We start from the raw sequence: 24,826 nt of genomic DNA on the forward strand, positions 1-24,826 counted from the left end.
TTAAACACATTTACTATCTTAAATACATTTATGTAACTCTCTCATTTTATTTATACACGTATATTGTATGCTTTTAACGAAGTTAAAAATCAAAATACAAATTTTCTTAAAACTATAGATTCAGCTATGTATATTGATGATATGATTAATTTATTCCTTCATTAGTGGCTTCGTTTGGCAGAAATTTATGTTCTAATTGTTCAAAACACGTTGCTTTTAAGCTAACAATAATTTAATCCGATGAATTCCACAAAATGGAAGACCGATCTAATGGTGGATGTAATTGCCATCGTCGCTGAGAGAGCGATTAATTATTTTCGTCGATCGGCTGCCTGTGTAACATCCGCGCTCGATAACGCGTTCAATCTTGCAGAGGTGCATCACGTGATTCCATAATTTTATTTAATCATGCTTCTCCTCGAAACTTCACTAACGCGGCTTTCGCCATTATCGATGCTCGAACGATGGTGCACGTGACGCGTGACAGATACATACGTGAAATTTTCAACGACTGCAAAGAACAACGTAATCAGACATACATCTTTTAAAATATTATTGCCATCTTAAATAAATGCACTTTTCAAAGCAATGATATATTTTACTGCGACAGAATGTCAAGTCAGTAATAATCAAATTTAAAAAAAAATGATTATTTGACGATGTACTTATGAAATTTGATTAGAATTTCAAAATTAAAGAATCACATTTTCTAGAAAATATTTTACTAAAATATTCTCTCTTTCTCTTTATCAAATATTCCTTTTTAATAAGAAATATTTACATGAAAAAGTGTTGTCTGAAATTATATGACATATATATATTCTTTAATTAAAATCACTTATCTTTGTATCGTAGAGAAAGTGTTCGGCAACACTTGTCAGTGAAAGCACCGGAAGGGTTACATCCTCGCGCGAATAAATCTCTCGCTGACGAAGAGATCACGTGTAGGACACACCGGGCCTTTGGGGGGAGATTCGCTCGCGCTTTCGACTTGCGGAACCTGTAACCCACGCCGTCGGAGACAACAGTTGCGGTAAATGCCTGACACCCGGTGGTCGTGGTTGATCCCCACCGCCCATCGAGATTTGGCTCCGCGTAACTCTTTCGGCTCCGCACGACTCCGCGTGAAAAGGAGGGTGCAGGAACTCGTTTCAGAATTCGCGCTTTCTCTCTCTCTCTCTCTCTCTCTCTCTCCTGGTTTGAGGGCGAACTCAGTTATTTAATTAAAACCGGATTATATGTATACGTGGTGGCATCACGCCGTTATACTAGTGCCTACACCCTACGTCTGTAACCATCGGCGCTATCGATATATATATACTAATTGCCCTATCCGGATTTAAACGTGCGTAAATACTCGCACCGCCATCGACGGACTAATTACTCGCGGTTTGTATTTCGTTGAGAATTAGCGTGCGTTGAATTTTTGACAGCCGCGAAATCCGAGACAGATTCCGTGCGCGAAAAAAATAGACGGGCGAATTCGCATGGTAAACGAACGTCTATCATTGTACATATCTATAAAGTAATATCGGGAATTTCAGGTTATTATTATCTTAAAATAGATTTTTAGTAAAAATATTAACAATTTATATTCTTTTTAAGTGTTGTATAATTATTTGTTTAAAGTATATCTACATTATTACATACATATACATGTAACTATATATGAATATAATTCAAAGCCCTCATGAAACTTGAGAAATTATATAAATTAATTTCGAGTCTAGATTTATATAGAGATTGTTGAATCGGTACTAAATTAGAATAAATTTAATCTAGTTAAACTGATCCTAATATCGGTTTCACATTAAAATATTGTGATATGTGTATAATAATCTTTTTTAAAAAAAATTACAAAACCTAAGCGTTATGATTATTTTATCTTCTTTTTTTTAGTTTTATGATTCTTTGCGAAAGATCTTTTTTTTTTTACATTACTCTTATTTATTAAAATTTATTAAAATATAGATTTAGATTGACAATATCGTAATTATCAAAAGAAAAAGAACGATTTGTGTTGCAAAATTCGAAAATTCAGGTTGGCTTTTCATCCCCGTCGGCAAACGTACGCTTTAACCCCTTTGCAGACGCACCGTGCCGCGCTGCCGCCCTTCGAGTGTTCGCGTTGATGTTCTCTATTAAATCAAAGGGGCATTCAGATGGCGGCCGATGCGCCAGGAATCCAAATCGGGGCCATAAACCCTCGAAAGGCAGCGCTCGAATTGCAGCCAAATGTCTCTCGTCCTGCCATTACGCGGCCGTCCTGCTTCGCCCGCGAACTGCTACCGCGTACTTAACATTGAAGCAAATTCTTTCTTTCATTTCCAGAGAAGCGATCAACGACGCGAGATTAATTGTCATTCGAAACGCGAATTTTTATTATTATTGATAACCAGATTTTACAAATTTTATTGTTCAATCATATATATTCTCCTACATGATTTTTCGCGATACGATTATTTTTCCAATCGAGACTGGTTGAGGGTGTCCCTTTCAATAAAGGCAGGAAAACGGAATATCGAGTACAGTAACGGGCGCGGACATAAATTTGCAAGCGCATCTAATTGAAAGGGGAATAGAAGAACGGAATTCTCGGAGACGCTTCGCTTTTTTTAGGACAAAGAGGACGGGAAGGAGGGATGCATAAGTCGAGATAGAAATACGAGATGTATAGGGAGGGAGTATCGAAAGAAGGGAAGACGAAAGGCACCGTGTTTGCCGGACTGCTCTACGGGATATGTTAAACTGCTCGAGAATGTCGGCATTCCCTGAATAAACGACGAGTGAAGAGCGTGGTCCGGAAACGAGATTCCGTAAAAAAGAAGCGCTCAAATGTGCGAATTTCAAATATTGGATTACTTTGCGCGGTGGATTTTACGTACTTATCAATCTTTTCATGTCATTTCGTATTTTTATTTGGAATTCAAGTATTATCGCTTTTTAACAATATATGAAAATATAAAATATAATAAAATTAATAATTTTTTAGGTCATATATAATTTTAATTTTAGAATTCTATATTTTATTTTACTCTCAGTTATTCTTATAAGTTTATCTACTATTTCTAGTTTAAATCTCGTGTAATTAATAAGGAAAGTTAATCTTTATAGGATTTCTTGGAGAAGAATTAATGTTTCAAATATACAGAAAATCATTTTTATATCATATTTTTTTTATTGAGTTTCTTTTAATGCGTTACTTTTTCATTATGTATATATTAAGATATATAAAATTAACACACTTAGTCATCAGAAGTCAGCTTTGTCTTGAAATAATTGAGCGTATATGATTAATGATATTAGATTGTGTTTTACTGATTTCATTAGTGATTATAAGTATTAGCTGTAACGTAATAATTAAATATCATACCTTTGAATAGACTTTGATCTATGGAAGTATAATTTAGTTGTACTATATTTCTCTAGAAATTGAAATGATCGACGTTTAATTTGATTGATTGGCGATAGTCCACATTCGTCAGATGAAATTAGTGAGCTGAGAATATTAAATCACTTAAATCACCTTTTCTCGTCTTCTATATTTTGATTCCTATTACAAATTGCAAACATTCATATCTATAATCAATATGAAAAAGATATAATTTAGTCGTTTCAAATTATTTGATGTAATCGATAAAAAAAATAAAATTTGAGAAACTGAAAAAGACAAATCTCTCAGAAATGTGATTAAAAAGTAATAAAATTCTCATCTCTTTCTGTTCGTATGAAAAATATAAAAGTTTTTTATTTTTAATTTAGAAAACACATAATTAATTAACATATTTAAAACTAAAGTTTAAAAAATTGACATTAGTATGACATTTTTATCGCAAAAAATTAAAATTTAAAATCAGAATTTTTTATTATTAAAAAAATTTAATTTTTAATATTTAAATCACCTTTTTAATAATAATCGATTAACCATCTATATTCCTTTCTTTAATTCACGAAAGGCGATGTTTCTGACGACGTAAGAAGCCGTTGTGACCTTATCGCCCGTTATCATTAACGGCCAGAAGAATGTTGAAGGGGGTGATTCGCGTTTAAGGACCACCGTCTGCTGACATAATTAACGGAAGCGACGTCGTTTTCTCGCGGAGTGGTGGTTCGCAGAGGTTGCGAAAATAAAAAGAAAAATCTAAGATAGAAGAAAGAAAGAGATGTCGACAGCTGGCTAAGTCGTGTGTTCTTTCGTATCTTCATCTCGTCTATTCTTCTCGCAGTAGCTTCCATCTTTGTTGTTTCTTCAAGCTACATCTGTGCTCTACGTCTTATCGCACGTTCACCATTTTCGTTAAATGTTTTCACTTCTGTGGGATTCTCGAAAGCGCGACATACGACGGCGCTTTCCAGCTTTCTCTGGAAAATATTTTCTCTTTGTTTCCCCGACTCTCTTCTCTTCGTTAAGAACTAGAAGAATGTGACATCTGCCATCGTATGTATTTCTCCACGAGGTGCGCTCACAATTTTCGCGCTCCTCATGTCAGTTCAAAAATTCTTTTTGAATTCTTTTTTGGAAAGAGTCTAATTTATGGTTATATCCCTTTCTGTATATTTTTAGTTAGCAATTTTTTTTTACATTTTATTTTGAGAGATATAATTTTAATTGTCAGAGGAATTTTTAAACGTATAATATCTTGTCGATGAAAATATCTTGAGACCAAGAAGTTAACAACTTTCAGAAACCGCAAAAGAATGAGAATTTTTTAGTTTTGATCGCGACTGCCGGGATTTTGTTCGCCCTCGACTTCCTCCTCGACGCGAAGTCTTTTCTTTCGATTAAAGGACAATGCCTTTCCGCCACCGCCGTTCTCGGGTCCTCTCGCGAGGCTATCTCTCCGGCCGTGACCATAACTGTGCTATCATTTACACTTAGTCCCCTTTAGAGCGGCACCGGGGTAGCTCCGAGATAGAGCGGTCGCGTATCTTTAATTAAAAGAGGCGTCCGCTACCTATCTGCCTCTACCCTGACGCGAAATAAAAAGACGCGACCGTGTGTACAGAGGGTGTCGCGATATTAAAGCACCGCGCGAGCCAGCCTGAAAGACTCGGGATAAATAAAGATGTTACATTGTTCTTAACGGCCAATCAAGGTGCAGATAAAATCCCGCGCGCCCAACTGATTCAGAATATCGCTTTTCTTTACTCTCATTCACTCAATCAGGCTTTTTTATTATCTTATTTAGCGATTTTATTTAATTAAAAAATGTAACATCATAAAGCGATATGAAATAAAATTAGCTTTTTAATATTTAAAAGTTAATAAATTCTTTTGCATTTTGGTTGCAAGTCATATTCTTTACAATAAAACAAAAAGATAGACAGGGTCATTATTTTCGAATCATGAAATTAGATTTAAGTTTTGTATTAATTATTTCTATAATATGGCGTAAACCAAAAAAAAAACGCATAAATCCTTATATATTGAAAAATTTTAGTTTTTTTTAAGAAAGTGGAAACTCTGTACTTGTGGATATTTCAAATTTTTATTACCTAAATGTTATTTGTTTCTTTTCTCTTGTTATGCATAATCGTGTAAATTAATAAGGTATTAAGTATAATAGATACATTAACAAGTGAATTAGTGATAATAAAATGCATGATAGCGGAAGATATACGAAACAAAGATCAGATTGAAAGAGATCCGACGGAAACCCATAAAAAATTACGCCTGTTATCTTCTTCCGGTCACGCCTTGCTTATATAAAGACTATATTAAAACGAATAAAAATGAATAAAAATAATGTTTTTGGTTCAAAGAATTATTTCATGGCTTCCTGACTTTAATTTCAACCGCCCATAATTTTTTTCTCCCCAGCGTGGCTGCAAAATATATATTGTCCGACTTATTTTCTTCATGCATTAATTTTTTGCTCTATCTGTTATTTATATTATTAGAAAATGTTTGTTAACGAGAAATTATTTCTCATCTGCATTATATTTTGATACTTCGATATCTATTTTTTTCAAAAGAAGCTTGACATTCGTATTCTTCAACGTTACAGTGATATTCATCTTTTTTTCTCTAGTTTTTAGTATTCTTTTTATGATTAACTTTTAACAAAAATTTTTTATTTTATTTCTAACGCCTTTATATATCTTTCTCTCTCTGAAAAATGGTTCATATGATATGATATCATAAAGAAAACGAATTACACATATAATTTTGTGAAATTTTAATTTGTCATATAAACGTTGATTATATCTATGTATGTTAAATATCATAATATTACAAATCTTGCTTGAATATATCAGGCTTTTCTTTTTTTTTTTTTTTTTTTTTAGTTATCGAACTATATTGCGTGCCTTCATTTATTCGCATAAAAGTGCTATAATGAGGCTGCAATGCGAACACAGCGCGAAAATTACAAACGTAGTTATAGACACTATATCGAATAATGTCCGCGTCTGCCAGAGGAAATCACGGCAGAATCATCCAATTAACGAAATACCTAATTTTCAATGAAATTCCCATTATACTGCATACAGGGATAAGCTTTAATATTAAAGCATTTTATTAAAACGTAAAATATTAAAACACTGTAATGCATCCAGACCAGCTCGTCAAATAACGTCCGTGTTTGTACTGCAAACGTTTCGTGCGCATTTGCAGTCCGGAAACAAATTATATCATTTCCGATTCTGCTTACCACCCTCGCAATCAGTAAATATTCCGCCGTACGAGCAGGAATTTAAAAGTCATCATCAGTTAGTCAATGACATTTATCGATATTTTAATTTTTATAATAAGAATTAGGTTGTTACTTACGTAGCCGGATGAATTCCATTATAAAATAAAAATTATGTTATTTTTTAACATCATATATTAATATGAGTTATTAAATTTCAGTCAAAATTATACATATTTGATATTCACGAGGTATATAAAAAAATATTACAATTTATATATATATATATATATATATATATATATATATATATATATATTCTATGTGATTGGTACTGCACAGTAATTTTTTTTTATCGTGATATTTTTGAATTTATAACTTGACAAGTAAAATATTATAAATGGTTTTATTAAAACGTCAATATATTATATTGTTTTTTTTAAATCAAATATAAATCATAGGTTATTTATACGCATTTACTTGAATTGCAGAAAACTCATCAAGAAATTTGCTAGCAAATAATTTTTTGACAAAAAACCTGTATATGTATATATATCGAGATTTAATTTAATTTATTTTAAATACAAATAATCATTATTACGAAATATAGAATAATAAAATGTATAATAAAAGCAAAAAGAAGATAGTGAATCAGACTTTTTTTATTTTAAGGATGTTACTTTGACACGCAAACAAGCCGTCTCTTCTCCGTCCGGAAACCGCGAGAATCTCGCGAGTTTCCTCGTCTATTTTTACAAGTCGATCCTTAGGGGTCAAGATTTGTGAGGGCGAGGGAGACCCCTTCTTTGCGCTGTCGACGTGAAACATTTGTCGCGATCAAATCCTCGTGGCTTCGAGCACCGGATCGTCGTCTTTTGTCAAAATAAACGAGCCAATCGTTCAAATGTGTGTTTAAAAGAAAAAGTTGAAAAATTAGAAATTTATTTGTTTTACGGAAACGTGTTATCATTCTTCTACGTTTTCTCTCGTTCAATATGATTTTGGTTTCTTGTTCTTTAATAATGTTTCATATCCTGTATTTTTTAAGTTACTTAACTTATTGAATTTAAAATTATAGAAATGCAAAAAATTAATAACGCTGATGGGGATTGGGAATTTTGGGTTGTTCATGGAAATTGTTCCATTCTATTTTTTGAAAAGACGTCACTGAACGTCATTGTTGGAAAATAGCAAACAGGTGTGAACGTTCAATAAAGAACGTTTATTTTCGTACGCTCTATGGAATTCGCGTCGGGAAGTAATATTTTTTCCTGATTCACCACATTTCTATTCGCATATTATGTTATACATTTTTATACGATATTGATAAAAGAGTTCTGTTCGAACGCGGAATTAATGCATAAAAAATTTACTCTTTCAAATAATTTGTCGATTAACAATAAGTATACAGACGATAATTTTCAATGGACCAACTATCGCTAACGTCAAACTATAGCAACGTCTAAATCAAGTAATAGATAACGATTAAAAAAAGATTAGAAAACAAAAACGCAATGAAACTTACAGTGCTGATTAAAATATTCCAAAGTTTGCGACTGGCGGTTTATCACCGGAAGGAAGACATGTTTTAAATGTGAGAATTTAATTTGTCACTCGTCTTGACACTGATGTCATTTAAATAGACATGTCTGCCTAATTAGATTTCCATGATAGCATCCATCGATTTATCGAATCTATTTATGACCGCTGTCGCCAGATGAAGAACGATTTATTATTACAGGATAGCGAGATCGAGATTTCGTTGTGTAAAGAGGCTAATTCTGAAATGGCGATAATTTGAAAGCTATTCAAACTAGAATAAGTACGATGTAGTTTAAGCCAGTAATATTAATGTGCTGCAATTTTTTAAAACTTCTTTTCTCTACAAATATTTTAACTTGTCAAACATTATCGCTACATATAAAGTCTAAATTTTGATACAATTTAATTTTTAATTATATTGGAAAATAAAGTTTGATTATTTATGTTTGAAGATTGTAACCGTTTATTTTTAATAATAAATATATTTTAACAATTATTTTATAGTAAATATTTTTTACGATTAATAACGTGTAAATTATTGTGCAATTTATAGTAATGATTTTTATTTAATTTGGAAATTCAATCTTTTAAAAGAAATATATTACGAAATATATAAATATTTCTACACCTAAAATGTTGAAGTTACTAATTTAAATCCCTTAGTAAAATAAACTTTTTTGTAAATATACAAAAAATATATTCTGCCTGGAATCCGTCTGCACAATATTTACAATAATTTAACAAATGAGCAAAGAAAATTCAGTCGCAAAAAGATGATCTCTTATGAAATTATCTGCGATGGAAATGCAATGTAATTGATAAATCTCGTCATTCCTAATTTTTTCGACTTTCTTCATTGCATCGTCGCGACGTTAATTCCGCCGACTTCCGTTATCCGACGATACCATGTTTGCAAGGCAGACTGCGATTATCATTCAGGAATTTTAAAGTACATGCAAAATGCATATACGCATTCACGCATCATCGATTCTGTGTTATTTTATTCCAAAGTCGCAATAGATTATAACCGATTAAGACTGATGAAGGAAATTCGAGGCACCTAATTATGCAAAGTACACCTAGATGTGTATGCTTTGCAATCGAGGTAAAAATCTATCTTTATATTTTACATTTTAAACTATAGTGTATTGCATAGAATATACTGAAAATTTGAAAAATATTATAACTAAATAGCAATTGTAGTTATAGAAGTTAATTATACAATGCATACATAATTTTTTTATAGTAAGAATACATTTTTTTATAATTATAGCTTGTTACAATGTTTTAGGATTAAATGTTTGGATAATTATATTTTAAGTTAAATATTTTTCGGTTAAAATATTAAATTTTACTATTGCCACATCCCTATTACAAATTAATATTATTCTCTAATATATAGATTATTTTTTAATAGTTTCCGTTAGAAGTAAAAGTGAAAAATATAATTTTGTGAATATTTTTGTGTGTTTTTTTACACACACGATCTTATACATTATTATTATTACGATATGTAAATTAAGATACAAGTTTAAATAGTCGTAAAGATAACACGTTACATTGATCGTACGGTGTGCTTTAATGTGTTTCTTCAAAATTCGTGGCAAATTCCAATAGATGACGAATGTTCAGTCTAATCTATAAATTTCTTCTAAATAATTTCGGGCGTTATTCTTAATCCCATAGATTAGAACTACAACTATAATATTATTTATAGGAAAGAACGAATGTTTTTTAATAATTTTCGATAATTAAAGTGCTCCACACAAGACTAAGAAATGCCGAGAAGCATCGCACGCTGAATAAAAGAAATAAATAGATGCAACTGAATAAAACGCAGCTTGGTGTATCCGGTCAAGGATGGACGATCGCGCGACCCCTTTCGTCTGTCTCCCCTATACGACTGTATGGCGACTCGCAATAAATATTTACCACCGTATAAAGGCTTTCACAGCATCCTCCCAGCATGGCGATGTTATGAAGCCGCTTTGAAATACGGTTACGATTAACGCGTAATTAAAATCAACCGTAGGAATCCGACACGTCGACGTCGGTACCGCAAACTTTTCCTATAAGTTTATGCATAGTTTACTTCTTCGAGCCGAACCTCTCGACACTATACGAGGTGTGCAGGATGCAGTTTTCACAGGACAAGTTTTCGCGATTAATTATGCATTCCCGTCAGAGTGCAAGACATGAGATAGAAATATTTTGCTGGAATACCGCGGGCTGTTTGCGTTGCTCTTTTTTCTCTCGCGTTCTACTCCCCTCTCGCGCAGGTATCTTTTCTCTTTTTCCCCCTTTTCTTTTACTCGCCGTTTTACGGAGCGATAAATTGCGAGTAAACGAGCCGGGTCCGTGTTGACCTACGGCGGTGGTTTTCGTTTCGCGACTCGTTTCTGGGCTTAATGCGATGCGCGCGTCTCGACGGCGATTCGTTGCGGAAAGTAATTACGAGGCAAGTTGAATACTTTTTAAATCGTGTTAGCCGATATCTTTCAAGAAGTGGAACGTCTTTTCCCCTCACTCTTCGGATGATTCTATTCTTTGACCGCGCTCGAGACGCTAAACCCTCATTTTCGAGAACATCAAAGACAGCCCTCAAATGCATTTAATTGTCAAATAAAAAAAAGATTTCTCTCTATTTTTACTTTCTTTGTTGCTAAAAAAACGTTTTATACTTTATATATTGCAGTATTAAATTTATTTTTATTTATAAAAGTTTAAAAGAAAATTAAGAAAAACTTGATTGTCAATGAATTTGGTGCAATTATAATTTGAAATTGTTTTTGCTATTATTATTATAATTAATAGGAAGAAGCAACTATATTGAGATAAGAGCTTGGATATAGCACGTTGACAAAATAAATTGAAAAATATTAAAAAATATTTTATATGTTTCCCTGTAATATTTTACGAAATATTATTACACTATAATTTTCTCAATAATTTGTTAATAATTCATATTGATAGGTACACTAACTAAATATTTATGCGATAAAAACAATCTCGTTATGCCATTTTTAATTATTTTGAATATTCTTCTGTTTTAGGCAAGAAGAAATTTCCTTCAGATCCATCTTGCTGTCCAGTATGTGGAGTGACAGTAAGGCCTCAAGAATTAGAACAGCATTTTGCTCAAGAACTTGATCGACTGTACAAGGTTTCGACGCCCTCAAGACCTCGATCTTCAAGATCAACCTTGCCGCCGACGCATCCCCAAGATCATCCCCATGGCCCGATGTTACATGCCCCATCGGCAGCGGATGGTACACCTCAAGGTAGATGGGAGACGTACAAAAGGATTAAGGCTAATAGACAGGTAATTTATCGATTATGTACTGTTTTAATTTCTTATTGATTACTATTTAGTATTTAGTGATATGTTGATGATTTCTGTTTAAGAACAGTTTGGAACATAATAGAACTACTAATTATTATATTATAATATGATAGAAAAAGCTTTTTAAAAAGCAAATTATGTACGCCAAGTACATAAAAAATATATAAACTTGAACAATAAATTGAAGTAATAAGAAAAATAAAAGATATATACTTACATAATGTGTCTTTACTATAATATAAAAGTTTCTCACTCACCAATCGATGCGCAGCAGCAAAATTGATAATATTGATCTATAACATACATATATAAAACATTATGTCCGAAATATAGCAGCGCACAAAAAGTTAACATTTCCAAAAATATTTAATAATATAATTTTTTAATAATAACATAATATAAACAAATATTTATTGGATAACAGGAATTTATTGGGATAATTTTAGAAATCTAAAAAAACTATTAGTTTTAAATAAAAACTTTTACAGAATTATAAATTTTATGTAAAAGTTTTTTTCTAATTTTCTCTAATAAATCAATTAAATAAATTAATTATTAATAAGTATAACGCACAATTTTCCCTGTTTTAATCTTTATTTTAATCCTGCGATAAGTACGCGTGAACTTAATCTAAAAATCATTTAAATCAAGGAGAAAAGACAATGAATAAAAGAAATCGATTTCTTAAGAAATATAAAGTAAGTTATATATGTTTTCTTATAGGTTTTGTGAGTGTTGAATATGATATATATGATGATATATATATCATACAGTTTTATTTATCTAATCTTATAGGAAAATCTTAAAAATTCTTAAAAGAATCGAAAATAACATAAATATAAGATTTAAATTAGAATTATTAAGAATTAAATAGTGCTTCAAATAATTAATATTTTGAAAAATTATTATTGTACGTATAAGAGTTAACGCATTTTTCTTCATTTCTGATTGATTATTAATAATTATGAAACCGAATCAATACATGACTATTTTCTCCTTAAAAATTAATATAACTTCTTTGAATATAATTAACAAAAAAATTGATCCAACGATTCGGATCACATAATCTAGAATCTAGAACAATTTGTTATTTTTCATAGATTAAATCTCGAGATTCCAAAAATGACTACAGTATTATTATAGTAATTGTATTCGAGTTGATAGCAGTCAAAACCTTATATAAAAAATTATATGAAAAAATATTATTAGATTTTTTATTGTGGTTCCAATTTTATAGAGATATTTTAACTAAAGTGACATTTTTAACTGATGAGTTTGACATAAGAAATTCAAGCAAATTAAACTTGATAGTATCTACGAACGATATGCCGTTAATCAGTCAGTTTTTATATACTTATATTTAGCGTTGCATCAACGCTATTGCATCATTTGATATAATATTTCATACAATGTACATGCATTGCTATCTTTTTTTCATGCAGGCTAGAATACGCGTTAAGAATCGGAAGAGAAAGGCGGACGAGGCGTCCTGTCCGGTTTGCAGCGAGAGGTTATCTGGCACCCCAGAGGAATTGAATCAGCATGTCGATCGATGCTTGAATAAGCAGAACAATGGAAACCCGGCCGGACAGAACGCGAATCTCGACGAGGAGGAGGTCGACGTCGAGGGTGATGCCGAGACCTTTGACGAATACGAATGGGCCGGCCAGAGAAGAGTGCGTGCCTCTTCTATGCTCGTCGGTGGATTCTCCGGTAAGTCTGTCATTTGTCAAATTATGGGAATTTATTATATATGCAAAGACAAATATGTACATTAAATGTGCGGTTTTAAGCACATATAATGTACAGTTTTATATTTATTTAAGAGTACTAAATCAATATAGAATATAAATGTACTTACATGGAACTGTAAAATGAAGTTTGATAATTATGAATTGTGTGATAGAATTTAGTTCGTATTCTGACACGAAAAAAAAAACATTTTATACTGTTCAAGATTAATATGGAACGTTATTTTAGTAGAATTTTTGTAGCGAAAATTTGTTTCACATTATTTGCGAATTTACAGACTTAGTAAAATTTTATCGACATTTTGACATGTGTATGTGAAAAGATGACTAAATTAAGGTTAATCTTAGATTATTCTTAATAACATTTTTTATTTTGTATGAAATACTTGATTAAATGTTGCATTTAGTTCTTCCAATATTGCATAATTACACATATTCAACTTTAGCAAAAACTCTCTGCTTTTAAGGTCTATATTATTGACATATTATTTACAGAGACAAATTATTATAAAAAGAAATATTATTTGTCAAGCATATAATAGCGATTACGTAATATGTTCTCAACTCTACACTTTCGCACAATCGTCATCAACGTGATAAGAGCTCGTGGTTCTTGCGCTTCGCAGCCGCAGGTCTCGCGACATCCTCAAGCAACCGTTCTAGTGGCGCCGGGGGCGGAGGCAATCAGGAGGACGAGGACGTGGACCTCGTGGTCGATGGCGACGATGTCGCCGAGTTCGGTCCGGCTCAATATTCCGAGGCGGACGTGGTCGCGCCGCGAATCGACGGCACGTCACGTGAACAGAAGGAGCGGGACGCCCTTCGCGAAGCTGTCATTTCGCCCAACACGCCGCACACGCCGCAGCAATTGACGCCGGATCCTGGATTGACGGCGCAAGGCCTGGTCGAGGTAAAGCCGGAACCGGGCACCACCACCCCCGTCGGCCAACAGAATGATCCTGACGAAGGCGCCTCAGTGTCGCCCAGGAGGGACGGCGACACGCCGGTCATGGAGGCGCTTCGCGGTCGAATCCGCGAGCTCGAGGCCGAGATGCGCGGACAACTCTTCAAGTGTCTCATTTGTATGGTGAGTTAATTAACGGACACTTAACTAATCTGAATAAGTGTATGAGTATAAGATAGTAGCATGTTTGCAAAACTGTGTCTCTGTCTGAGACATTTGAATCTTTAATTCTGAGGAGCAGAAAATCTGTAGTGTAAATTTGTTTACACAAATAAGAATTTCTATGAAAAGAAATCGTATAATATAAACATATAATATTTTTAAAGAAATATTTTATCAAACATGTATGAGCATTAGAAATGCATTTATTATTGCGCTTTAGATTTTCAAGGTAGGAAAATAAAGTCTCAAATTTAAATATTGCTTTTCGCTAACTAAAATTTTAAAAATAAAGAATAAAAAATATAAACAGTAAATAATAAGTTAATAAATTAATAAAGAAATAAATTAATTAAAAAAGAATAAAACTTAATATTGAAATAATTCACAAAAAATAATCTATAAAACAAATGAGTAAACGTAATAATGAAAATTGGTTTAAAATTCTGAAAAAAAAAACGATTATTGAACAGCTGCGTATAAAAATTGAATCGATTAACTTTCGAACGCTAATGGAGCACACGGTTATAATCGAGTCATCAAAATTAAATGATCGTTATAAATAACTAGTCGGTTTTAATACGTGAAAAATCAAATGGAACGAATGGTGAAAAATGGTTCGAAAAAACAGGTTTATCGTATTTTATATCATTTTTTACGTCCTTGTATTACATTAGACGCATTATTTCGTCGCGTTTTATCCGTATCTGGCAACGCGCGTTTCGTAACTCGTAAATAATTGTAACGATGTAAAACCGGCCCATAAAATTTGACCGCGTTTCCATTCAGGCAGCGACCTGAAATATTTAGATCGCCGAATAAATTATTCCTTAACACTGGTCGTACGAATTAACGAAGTAGCAAAGGAATATTATGTGTAATACCACCGCCGAGTGTTTCCATCGTTTGAGACGTAATATTACCTGTCCCCAGACTCGCTGCACTTTGTTATATAAGTTTCGCGATCACGCGAAATAACTCGTCGCGCGAGATAAGACGGTGATCTCGAAACCGTAATAAAACGCTCGAGCGTATCAATCAGCGGTTGTTATTTGTCAAGATAGATAAATGGCGAACGTATTTTCTATACTGGAAGGAATGTCGTTTATGTAACGACCGCTATAATAATCGTTTTAATTCATTTCACGAGACTCGCCGAGAGAGAGATACTGAACGAATGCTAGCTAAATGTCCGATTTGATTCTCGACCTCACAATCATTAAACCTACTTTATTCTACCTTGTCCGCGTTAGTGTTACCGGCCACACCACACTTGTTGCATCTTCGTCAGCGAGAAGTCGAACCGGATTAAACTTCTACACCGTATTAATCTAATGATATTAAAATCCTTCGATTGCAGGAACCATACAAGAAGCCAGTCACTTCAGTGTGCTGTTGGCATGTACATTGCGAGCAATGCTGGCTGCATACACTGGTAGGTCTAGTTTCTTTTTATAACAAATACTAAATTCTCTAAATTATCCTTTACATATATTTCAAACGATGAAATTAAATTCTTTCAAATGGAAAAGAGAATTTTCAGATTATTTTCGCAAAATGTCTAATTTTAAACTAATCGAGCCGTTATTAAGATTTTCCATACATACTACATTATTACACTCAAATAATTGTAATTGATAGATTAAATTCTGAATTTAATTTTTTTTTCTTTTATAATTATTTTGATTTTATCATTGATCAAAAAATTAAAATTTATTTTAATTAGCATGTATGTTGTGTCGAAATTAATATACTATATAAAATAATCTCTCACATTCTCAATTCTTTAAACTATTCTTACTACACATAATAAATAAGCATCTGAACAGTGAGGTGATGGTACCAGTTTTGAAATCGATCAAGAAATGAGATTTCTTGCTAATGTTGCAGGGTGCGAAGAAACTCTGTCCGCAATGCAACATGATAACGTCGCCGTCTGATTTACGGCGCATCTATATGTGAATGAGTCAGCCCGACATCCCTGTGAGAAATCCGCGATTCTCGGACAATGTTATCAGCGAGCGCGTCTTGCTCTTGTAAATATTTGTATATTTTTTGCGTTACGTAAATTAACTCTTTAGAATTAATATGTACGTTTATGCATCATAGAGCTAGTAAATTAACTTCGTTAGTTCGTAACAATCGTCAACCGAGCGTTGCTCTAAGATCATCCGATACAATTTTGTGCATCGATAACTATCGCGACCGTATTCATCTACAAATTCGCCGTCTCTCCCGAAAAGTTGTGAGGTTCGCGTTCATTTTTACATGGTTTTCTTCCGCACGTATTGTCAAAGTCGCGATTATTAAACAATTTCTTATCATATCAATTTGATGACTTTTATGATTCTGTCAAAGTGGAATATATATTCTGAAATATATTCCACTTTATATATATATATATATATATTCTGTTTTAATATTGACTTTTCAAGTTTGACTTTTTTTGATACTTTAAACACTTTTGCGACAATGACTCTTGCTATGTTCACAATCACGAATATGTTAAAAATAATTTCCTACAAATGTAATTTATAATTCTTTGAGCGTCAGCAATTACATCACATTGTATTATAAACTTCATCTATACGTTTGGATTAATAAATCCAGATGTTCGTCGTTTGTTAAACACGCGGTTAAACTGTCAGCGATATAATCGATCTTCATCGATAAAAAAGTCGCGCGTGTCGTGTACGCTCTACAATATCTTCGTTTCACAAACGAGATTTTACAGATTCTTAAGATTACGCGAAAGGACGACGCGAAAAAAAGCCGATCGTTATTATAATTTTCCTTTCGAACTTGAATGTGTTTCAATAAAATTTTGACAAAGTATTCTTTTGAGTGATCGGCCTTTTACGCGTCGGCCGTTCGATATAATTACCGAAACTTTTAGATCATCACCAAACCAGTCTCTCGCGATGCACCAGCGAACTAATGTAAATACACTAAACGGATCAAGAAGAGAAAAGTAAGTCCTTCGATCGCTGTTCTGTAATCGAAATAAACGATCATGGAATGTACAAGTATTGTCACGAATTATTTTTCTCCCTCGCCAAATATCAACGATTCAAATATTTTTGTCAAAGAAGAAGACTCGAAAGGTACGTGCAAAATAATACTTAATATTATTTTTGAATTATCAGTCTTGCTTAAATATATCAAAAAATAAATATTATAACGAAGAAGAATTTAAAAATTTTATAACATTGTTTTGCAGTATTTTCTTTTGTATGAAATTAAACGTCAATTAATATTCAATAAGATGTTTTAAAATACATAATTGATTTTTTTACTTAAGAATAAGTTGCAAAATAAATACAGATAAATCGCAAAACCGAAAGAACGTGATGGTATCTGAAATCTTTTAAATCTTTATTAATCGCTGCATGTTAAAACTTTTGTTTCGATATACAAATCTTCTAAACAAATGCCAAATGCGATTTTTAAAATAGGATTACAATTGAAAAATTGAAATAGTAAACAGAAAAATAGAGGAAGAGAAAGAGATAAATAATCTTTCTTTTTTTTTCCTTGAAGCGTGAATAAAATTCAACTGCATTGATACATCAATCGCAGTTCAATAAACAAATTCGAATGATCTTTTAAAAAATGCATTATGCGCGAGTTTTGCAAATGTCTAGCATTTAATTTCCGTTTCTTATCTCTGCATTACCGCTCTGATTAAAGCGGACGCGGCACCGGCGAGAAGGCTCGCAGGGAGAGAGAGAGAGAGAGAGAGAGAGAGAGAGAGGAGGTCATCGCGCGGAGGTGGAAAAAGGGTCACGCAAAATGGCGCGTCGGGTTTACGAGCTACTATGTAATAGGCGACGGGAAGTGGCGGCGGAAGTGGAGATGGCGAAGACGGAAGTGGAGGAGGTAGCCGACGGCGGTGAAAGTGGCGGCGAAGGTGGAGCTCGACATTGCGTCCTGTATGGATCCGCGCGGCGGTCACGAGAGGAGAAGGGAAAGAGTGCAGTCTGGGGGGATGCATTTAGGGTGCAAGAGAACGACGGGGGTCGTTCGACAAGATGGTGGCTCGGTATGCGAGCGCAACCCCCTGCGGCAAAAAGAGAGTGTCTCTATGGAGTCCTCTCTCTTACTTCGTCGAAAGATCGTTACACGTTAAATAAATGACATGTCATAATCGTGGGGGAGGTGCATGTAAAAGAGATGTGTCGTTTATAATATTTATAGATTATTAATTTAATTGATAGTCGTAGGTGTCACAATGATTAAAAAGGTGCTTTTATTTGGTTAAAACTGCAACTTTTCTAATTTTCTAAAAATATTAGATACGTAAATAAAGATAAAAATAGGAATAAGGTGTATTAATTTTTTTCAGTCGCTATAGTAAACTTTATTATTGGAATTTATTCTTTAAAACAATGTTTATTATTCGATATGCCTTAAGTAAACAAATTGATGATCGTATATTCGCAAACGTGAACCATGGGTGAATAATTTTTACGACATTCTTTGTTACACACTAATAATCCTATTAGATTTATACTGCGCTTTTATCGTCATTCCAATGTAGCTTAATGATGTTTTCCAACCTCGCTCCAATTCCTACGCTCCAGTTTTATCATTATCATTAATCTAATATTCGCGCCTGCTGGATCGGCCGTTTTGAGATCCAACCGGTATCACGTTTCCCATTTAGCACTTTTACCAGCCACTTCAAGTTACCTCCTATCGTAAATGCGTTCTGAAGAAGGTGAACTGTAGAAAAATCCGCTAACTGTAGGTTCACCTCGATAGGAGATAGTCGATAAAGGAAAATGTCGGGATCGCTCCCGGAGGTAGATGGTGGTGGTGGGAAAAGGAGACAGAAACAGAAAATGAGAGAGAGAGAGAGAGAGATCCAACAAGGCGCGGTTGCGGAAAAGGTCCGGGAAATCCGATCCAACGACATACCTCCCGAAAGATGGGCTCGTAGGTGGAAACGGTGAAAGCTCCGCCTCTCTCTACGGTATTTTCCGTCGCGTCGCGACGCATTTTCCCACTTTACGCGCGAATTCACGCACGAGAAGCTCGTTTCCCCGCAGTCAATCCCGTGAAATGCTGTGAGAGAAAGAGAGAGATATGTTCCTTCTCCTCCCTCCGTCTCCTTCTGAGTCATTGAACTCCATTCCAACCCGCTGCATAGAAATGAAACTGTTCAGCGTATCGTCAAACTGTCAGCGATACTTTGTAGTGAATGAAGGAAGAAGAAATATTATTGTAAGATGTGAAAACCGATGGAGGAAAACAGGAACAAGATAAGCGATTGTAATAATGGCAGATAAAAGAGAAATATAAAATGTGCGAACAAACATCCAAGAGATACCTAAATGTTTAAAAAAAGCTCTGGTTGTAAAAGATATCTTGGAAAAACTCTGGATATTTTTTCAGATATCTTAAGATTTATTAGAGCCTTTTTGCCTGATATAAATTTTTTAAAATTTGCCAAGAATAAATTTTCATATCTGATATCCTAATTTTTTAAAACAAAAAAGTATTTAGCAATGTCAACTATAAAATATATATACGAGGTGTCCCAGAATTCGCGGACACGAAATGTACAGCGTGATTGTCCGTGTCAAAAGAAGCAACTTTTTCCTCAGCGAAAGTGTCGAGAAAAGTTATCATTTTATGCTGTAGTTTCCACAAATTTTGCTACTATATATTTCTGTAACTGAGTCTTAAATAAAATTTTAGTAAAGTAAACGCCACCTAAAATTAGCTGAAGAATATAATTGTGTTAATCTCTTAATTCTACAAAGTTTGGTTTGCGAAAAACCCATTTTTTTCAATTACTTATAACTGAAAAATTATTGATGCCTCGACATTTTTGATGAGGAAAAAGTTACTTCTTTTGGCACGGACGATCACGCTGTGCATTCCATGCAAATTCTGGGACACTCTGTATGTATATCTACCGATAGATTGTATATTGAATATTTTTTCTTTCTCGCGTTTCTCAAACGAGATCTTTGTATTCTTCGCGTCTCTTAATAATTCCTATCTCGCTGTAAAGAATAGATTCTTCAATCAATCATAACATCAATCGAGTACAAAAAGAGTGTAATAAAAGAAAGTTTCTTCTTATTATATGATGCAATACATCTTCAATTAAATCTCTAAAAGAATCTATGCAACTTGCGCAACAGAATTTTCGTTTGTCAATGAGCGAATTTATATTATACTTGATTTAAGGTTTTCTCTCTCTAAAAAAAATTCCGCCTATTTAATTAGACCATTTTTTAATAATTGATACTTGATAATAAAAACTAACGACTAAGAATTTTATTATATAATCTTCCGAGAACGTAAATTTGAGTAAATGCCCGTTATATTAAATCATCTGACATTATAAGAGACAGTTTTTGGCTGATAAAGTCGACACTTGATTTGCAACCTTCCGAAAGATCAAGACTAATCTATTATTTGATGGAAAATCTGTCATTAGATCGAATCATATTCGTGATCGTATGGAACAAATGTCGCGCAGTTTGAACCAATCGCAGAATCATGATCACGATTATGACGTCGAGTCAAACAGCGATGCGACTTGAGATACAAGAGATACTTGATGTCAAACCCCCAACACATGCATTGGCACCTACACGTGGCAGCCGTCCGGAAGCGTCTGGCCGCATCCACGGCGTCGTTGGTCCCCCCGGTGGAGGCTGATCGGGGCGTGTTTTTCCCTCGACGAGGACCCGCGGGCGGAAGGGATGACTGTGCTCGCAACACGGCGCAAGTCGGCACCCGTTTCCGACGCCTGCGGACTCGACTGGCATCGCGCGCGTTGCCGCCTACTGTTCCGACAAAGGGGGGACAGAGCGCGTCTGAGAGGTCTTCCCGTTCCTCGCCGCTCGGTCCTCTCACCGTGCGGCACCTTTGGCGGGCGTCGCCGCCAAAGCCGGACGAGAGCTCCAGGTGCGCGTTGCACTCTCGCGGTGTCTTCGCCGCTCGAGCCCCCCACCTCTCTTCAACGCCACTCTCCTTCCCATTCGTATACTTGGTTCTTTCTTTTCTTTTTCTTCTTTTTTATTTTAGCACCACGGTTTGCGTCTCTCTGTTTATGAATTTCTCTCCCGAGAGAGTGGAGGAGCACGCGCAAACGCGTGCATGGACTGAGAACGAGAAACGCGCAGTCGACCGAATATTTTTGCGCACAGGTCAGGAAAGTTTGCCAAATTCAATTTCTGCTTATGTAAGATAATTGGAGGCGATAAGAGACGATGAGACGGTAGCTATTGCACCTATAAACGTTAGTGATATTAATAAAAAGAAGCGTTAAATGTTTATATATATATAGAATTATTTTATTAAAAAAAAAAATAAAAAGATGAATCATTTTTTTTATGTTTATTTGCTGTTATTTTATTTGATCGTTCATATTTACTCGCTTGATCTCAATTCTTATGAATATGAATTAAAAAAGAATTAAGAGCATCATTAGATTCAATCTATCAAATTATTAATACTGTTTCAATTTTTTGAAAGATTAATTATATTGTCATATATATATAATGATGGCTATTTTTGTATATGTTACTCACTTAATTTTTATAATTGAATTTTTTTATTTGAAAATTCCACAATTCAAAATCTTAAATCTTGTCATTTATACGATAGAATAACATAGACGGCAAAAACTTGGATATTAGTATAAATGCTAACAGAGATAATGATTCTAAAAAATGTAAAAAAGATATATTCAAAATATTAAAATAATATTATTAATTAAATTATTAAAATCTATATCTATATGATATCAAATCTTATCTTTTTTATAATCTCTCTCTCTCCCTCTCACTTTTCTTTCCCCTTCCTCTTCTTCTCTTTTCCTTTTTTTTATACTAAGTTAAATACTGAATTGAAATGAATAAGAATATATTCCGAAACTGTAAAAGAGAGAACGGGTTCAAAAGAAACAGCAATATTGATATTGCTAAATATTGAGAAACTAGAAAGAGAAGAAATCTCATATATCATTTAAATCTTAAGTATCTATATAAAAAAATTTGATATAAACATTTTTATTTGATATAAATATATTGCGACGACCGCAAGGCACCAATTAATTAAATTATAATTTAATTATTAATTAAATTAAATTATGCTATTATGCTATTTATTATTTTCTTACAATTTTCAAAGCAATTGATATGTAAATTATATTTACATAATAAGAATCCACAAAAACAGGTCTTGTACCTTGTATTTCAAACTTTCCGTTTATAAAGATAGGGAAATGCGCGCAATTACGTACTCACCCGATAAAGATATCGCAGGTAAGTGAACGCTGACGAATTAATTTATGCCATTGCGAATGCGCAGCTGTAGCGTTATTCATGGTCTACAGGTGTGACACAGACGACGACAAGTTACCCGCAGTGCACTTCCTGTTGTATGCAAATACATTCGATGGAAGTTGTCTCAACACATTAATTTTCAATATGATACTGACAATTGTGAGCGCTTTCGTCACGTTTGCAAATAGAAAAAGACTGCCTCCGTTTCATATAAATATGCGATATTAATTATTTGCGAGAAACGCGACGATAAAGTTGCGATTGCATTGTACTTATCCATCGGCATTCACTTTTTGTCTTACCATCTTAACACGCGATCTATTCAATAAACGACGAGAACAAAAAAGCAAAAAGCAACTTACGATAAATGCGTGAGAATGCCTCGAAATAATGTAATATTAATGAGAGAGACGCGCGCACGGAAGTATGCGGCACGTAAAATATGTGATCTGATAATTTCACAAGCGACAGTTCTTATAAAAAGAAGTTGAGCTAGTAATTATATGAAAAAATTTGTTGATTTTTATAGAAAAATATACGTAAAATATCGGAAAAAGTAATGGGAAGGAAAATTTGATGAAACAATTATTTTAATCATTTAATATATATCATCTTTTTTCCTCATCACACATATACATGCAAATGTATTTTTTATTCATATACTATGACTTTTTAAAAAATATAATAATATAGAGTTAAGCAGCACAACATATCCAAAAATTGATGATCTATTGATCAATTCATAAAGTGCGCTTTTTAACTTTTTCTACTGATTTTTATTCAACTGATACAATCGATTAACGCATGCATTAAAATAAGCAAGTTTTTTCTAAATTTTAGAAAGTTAAAATGCTTAAATCATAGAATTTTTAAATTTTCCATTTGAGAATTTCTCTTTTAAAATTTATGTTTCTTTATTCTAAATCTCCATTATGTTTAATATTTTTTATTATTAAGATTTATAATTAATTATATTTTAAATCTTAATAATATAATTATTATTGCATATTTTACAATGTATGTCACGCTTACCAGTTTCAAAGCTGCAAAGGATGGTGTGTGAACGAAGAATTCATATAAAATATAATAAATATATTATTTATTTAACTTCTATATTATTATTATAATAATCAATTGCAGTATATTTAATCTATATACTTAATAACCGATGATATATAACATAACGTAATGCAATCAGAATCTGACTTGTATGTGGGGCGTCTTTGTACGTGTCTTTGCATGTGTATGTGCATGTTGTATATACTTTGTAAATGTATTTGCATTTAATCAAAGGCACAATTGGTGTTTTTGAACGAACGAGTAATTGACCTACGTATTTTTTTTTTTTTTATCGTCATATTAACTGTCGTCGCTTCTATTTGCGGCTCTACTGTCTCAACAAGAATTGACAATTCTAACATTTCAAAATTGTCCCCGGGAAGGATGAGCGAATTGTGTCGATAAGAAGATATTGCGATTTTATAGTCAGCGTCAATAGTTGTCTCCTAAATACAAGTGTTGTTTCAGAAATCGAGCAATGTGTCGTTTCGACATAAACATAATTTTTAGATAAATCTTCGCCAATAATTTTCAAATTGAATTACGTATGCACAACCGGAAGTCTAGATTGACACTTAATTCGTTTCTATTTTGGCGAAGTTTGATGCAAATTCCAAGACTCCAATTTACATCGAGACGAAACATAGCTCTATCTTGCACGTGGCGTCTGATCTAATCTGGATGCTGGCTATTCGGCTTAAACTTCGACCTTGTAGGGTGAGCCGGGAATGTGCTCGTCGCCCCATTTGACGATCACGATGTATTCGCCCCGCTCGCGCACCAGATAACTAACATTGTAGTTGTTGCGACCCGTGTGCTTCATGAATACCTCCTCGCACGGCCCTTTGGGCCCATAGACGCCCACGTAGAGAATATTGTTCCCTAAAATTACGACATCGATTGACGCGCTAGACACAATATATAATTATATAAAAAGTGTATAATATCATATAAAAATATAATTATAAAAAATATATAATTTTATAAAGATCTATAAAATTAATTAATGCTATAAATATTCTTGAAGTAGTTATTAGTATTATTTAGATGCGAGAAGATGTAGATGT

At 33.4% G+C, this 24,826-nt stretch overlaps 2 protein-coding genes across 16 annotated transcripts in view; one reads left to right on the forward strand and one right to left on the reverse strand.

Moving 5' to 3' along the window:
• Positions 1-17,417, forward strand: part of LOC140666706 (E3 ubiquitin-protein ligase Rnf220) — a 151,296-nt gene extending 133,879 nt beyond the window's left edge. For all 4 annotated transcript variants that reach the window (XM_072894191.1, XM_072894193.1, XM_072894192.1 and 1 more), the window contains 5 exons: positions 11,228-11,496; positions 12,960-13,230; positions 13,895-14,355; positions 15,752-15,826; positions 16,282-17,417. In XM_072894191.1, coding sequence (XP_072750292.1) covers positions 11,228-11,496; positions 12,960-13,230; positions 13,895-14,355; positions 15,752-15,826; positions 16,282-16,353 — 1,148 coding nt within the window. In that variant the 3' untranslated portion in view covers positions 16,354-17,417. The remainder of the gene's footprint in view (positions 1-11,227; positions 11,497-12,959; positions 13,231-13,894; positions 14,356-15,751; positions 15,827-16,281) is intronic.
• A 6,365-nt stretch (positions 17,418-23,782) lies between these two features.
• Positions 23,783-24,826, reverse strand: part of Cher (filamin A protein cher) — a 49,056-nt gene continuing 48,012 nt past the window's right edge. For all 12 annotated transcript variants that reach the window (XM_072895070.1, XM_072895068.1, XM_072895069.1 and 9 more), the window contains one exon: positions 23,783-24,641. In XM_072895070.1, coding sequence (XP_072751171.1) covers positions 24,457-24,641 — 185 coding nt within the window. In that variant the 3' untranslated portion in view covers positions 23,783-24,456. The remainder of the gene's footprint in view (positions 24,642-24,826) is intronic.

Source organism: Anoplolepis gracilipes, chromosome 6 (assembly GCF_047496725.1).
Source record: "Anoplolepis gracilipes chromosome 6, ASM4749672v1, whole genome shotgun sequence".
Lineage (NCBI taxonomy): Eukaryota > Metazoa > Arthropoda > Insecta > Hymenoptera > Formicidae > Anoplolepis > Anoplolepis gracilipes.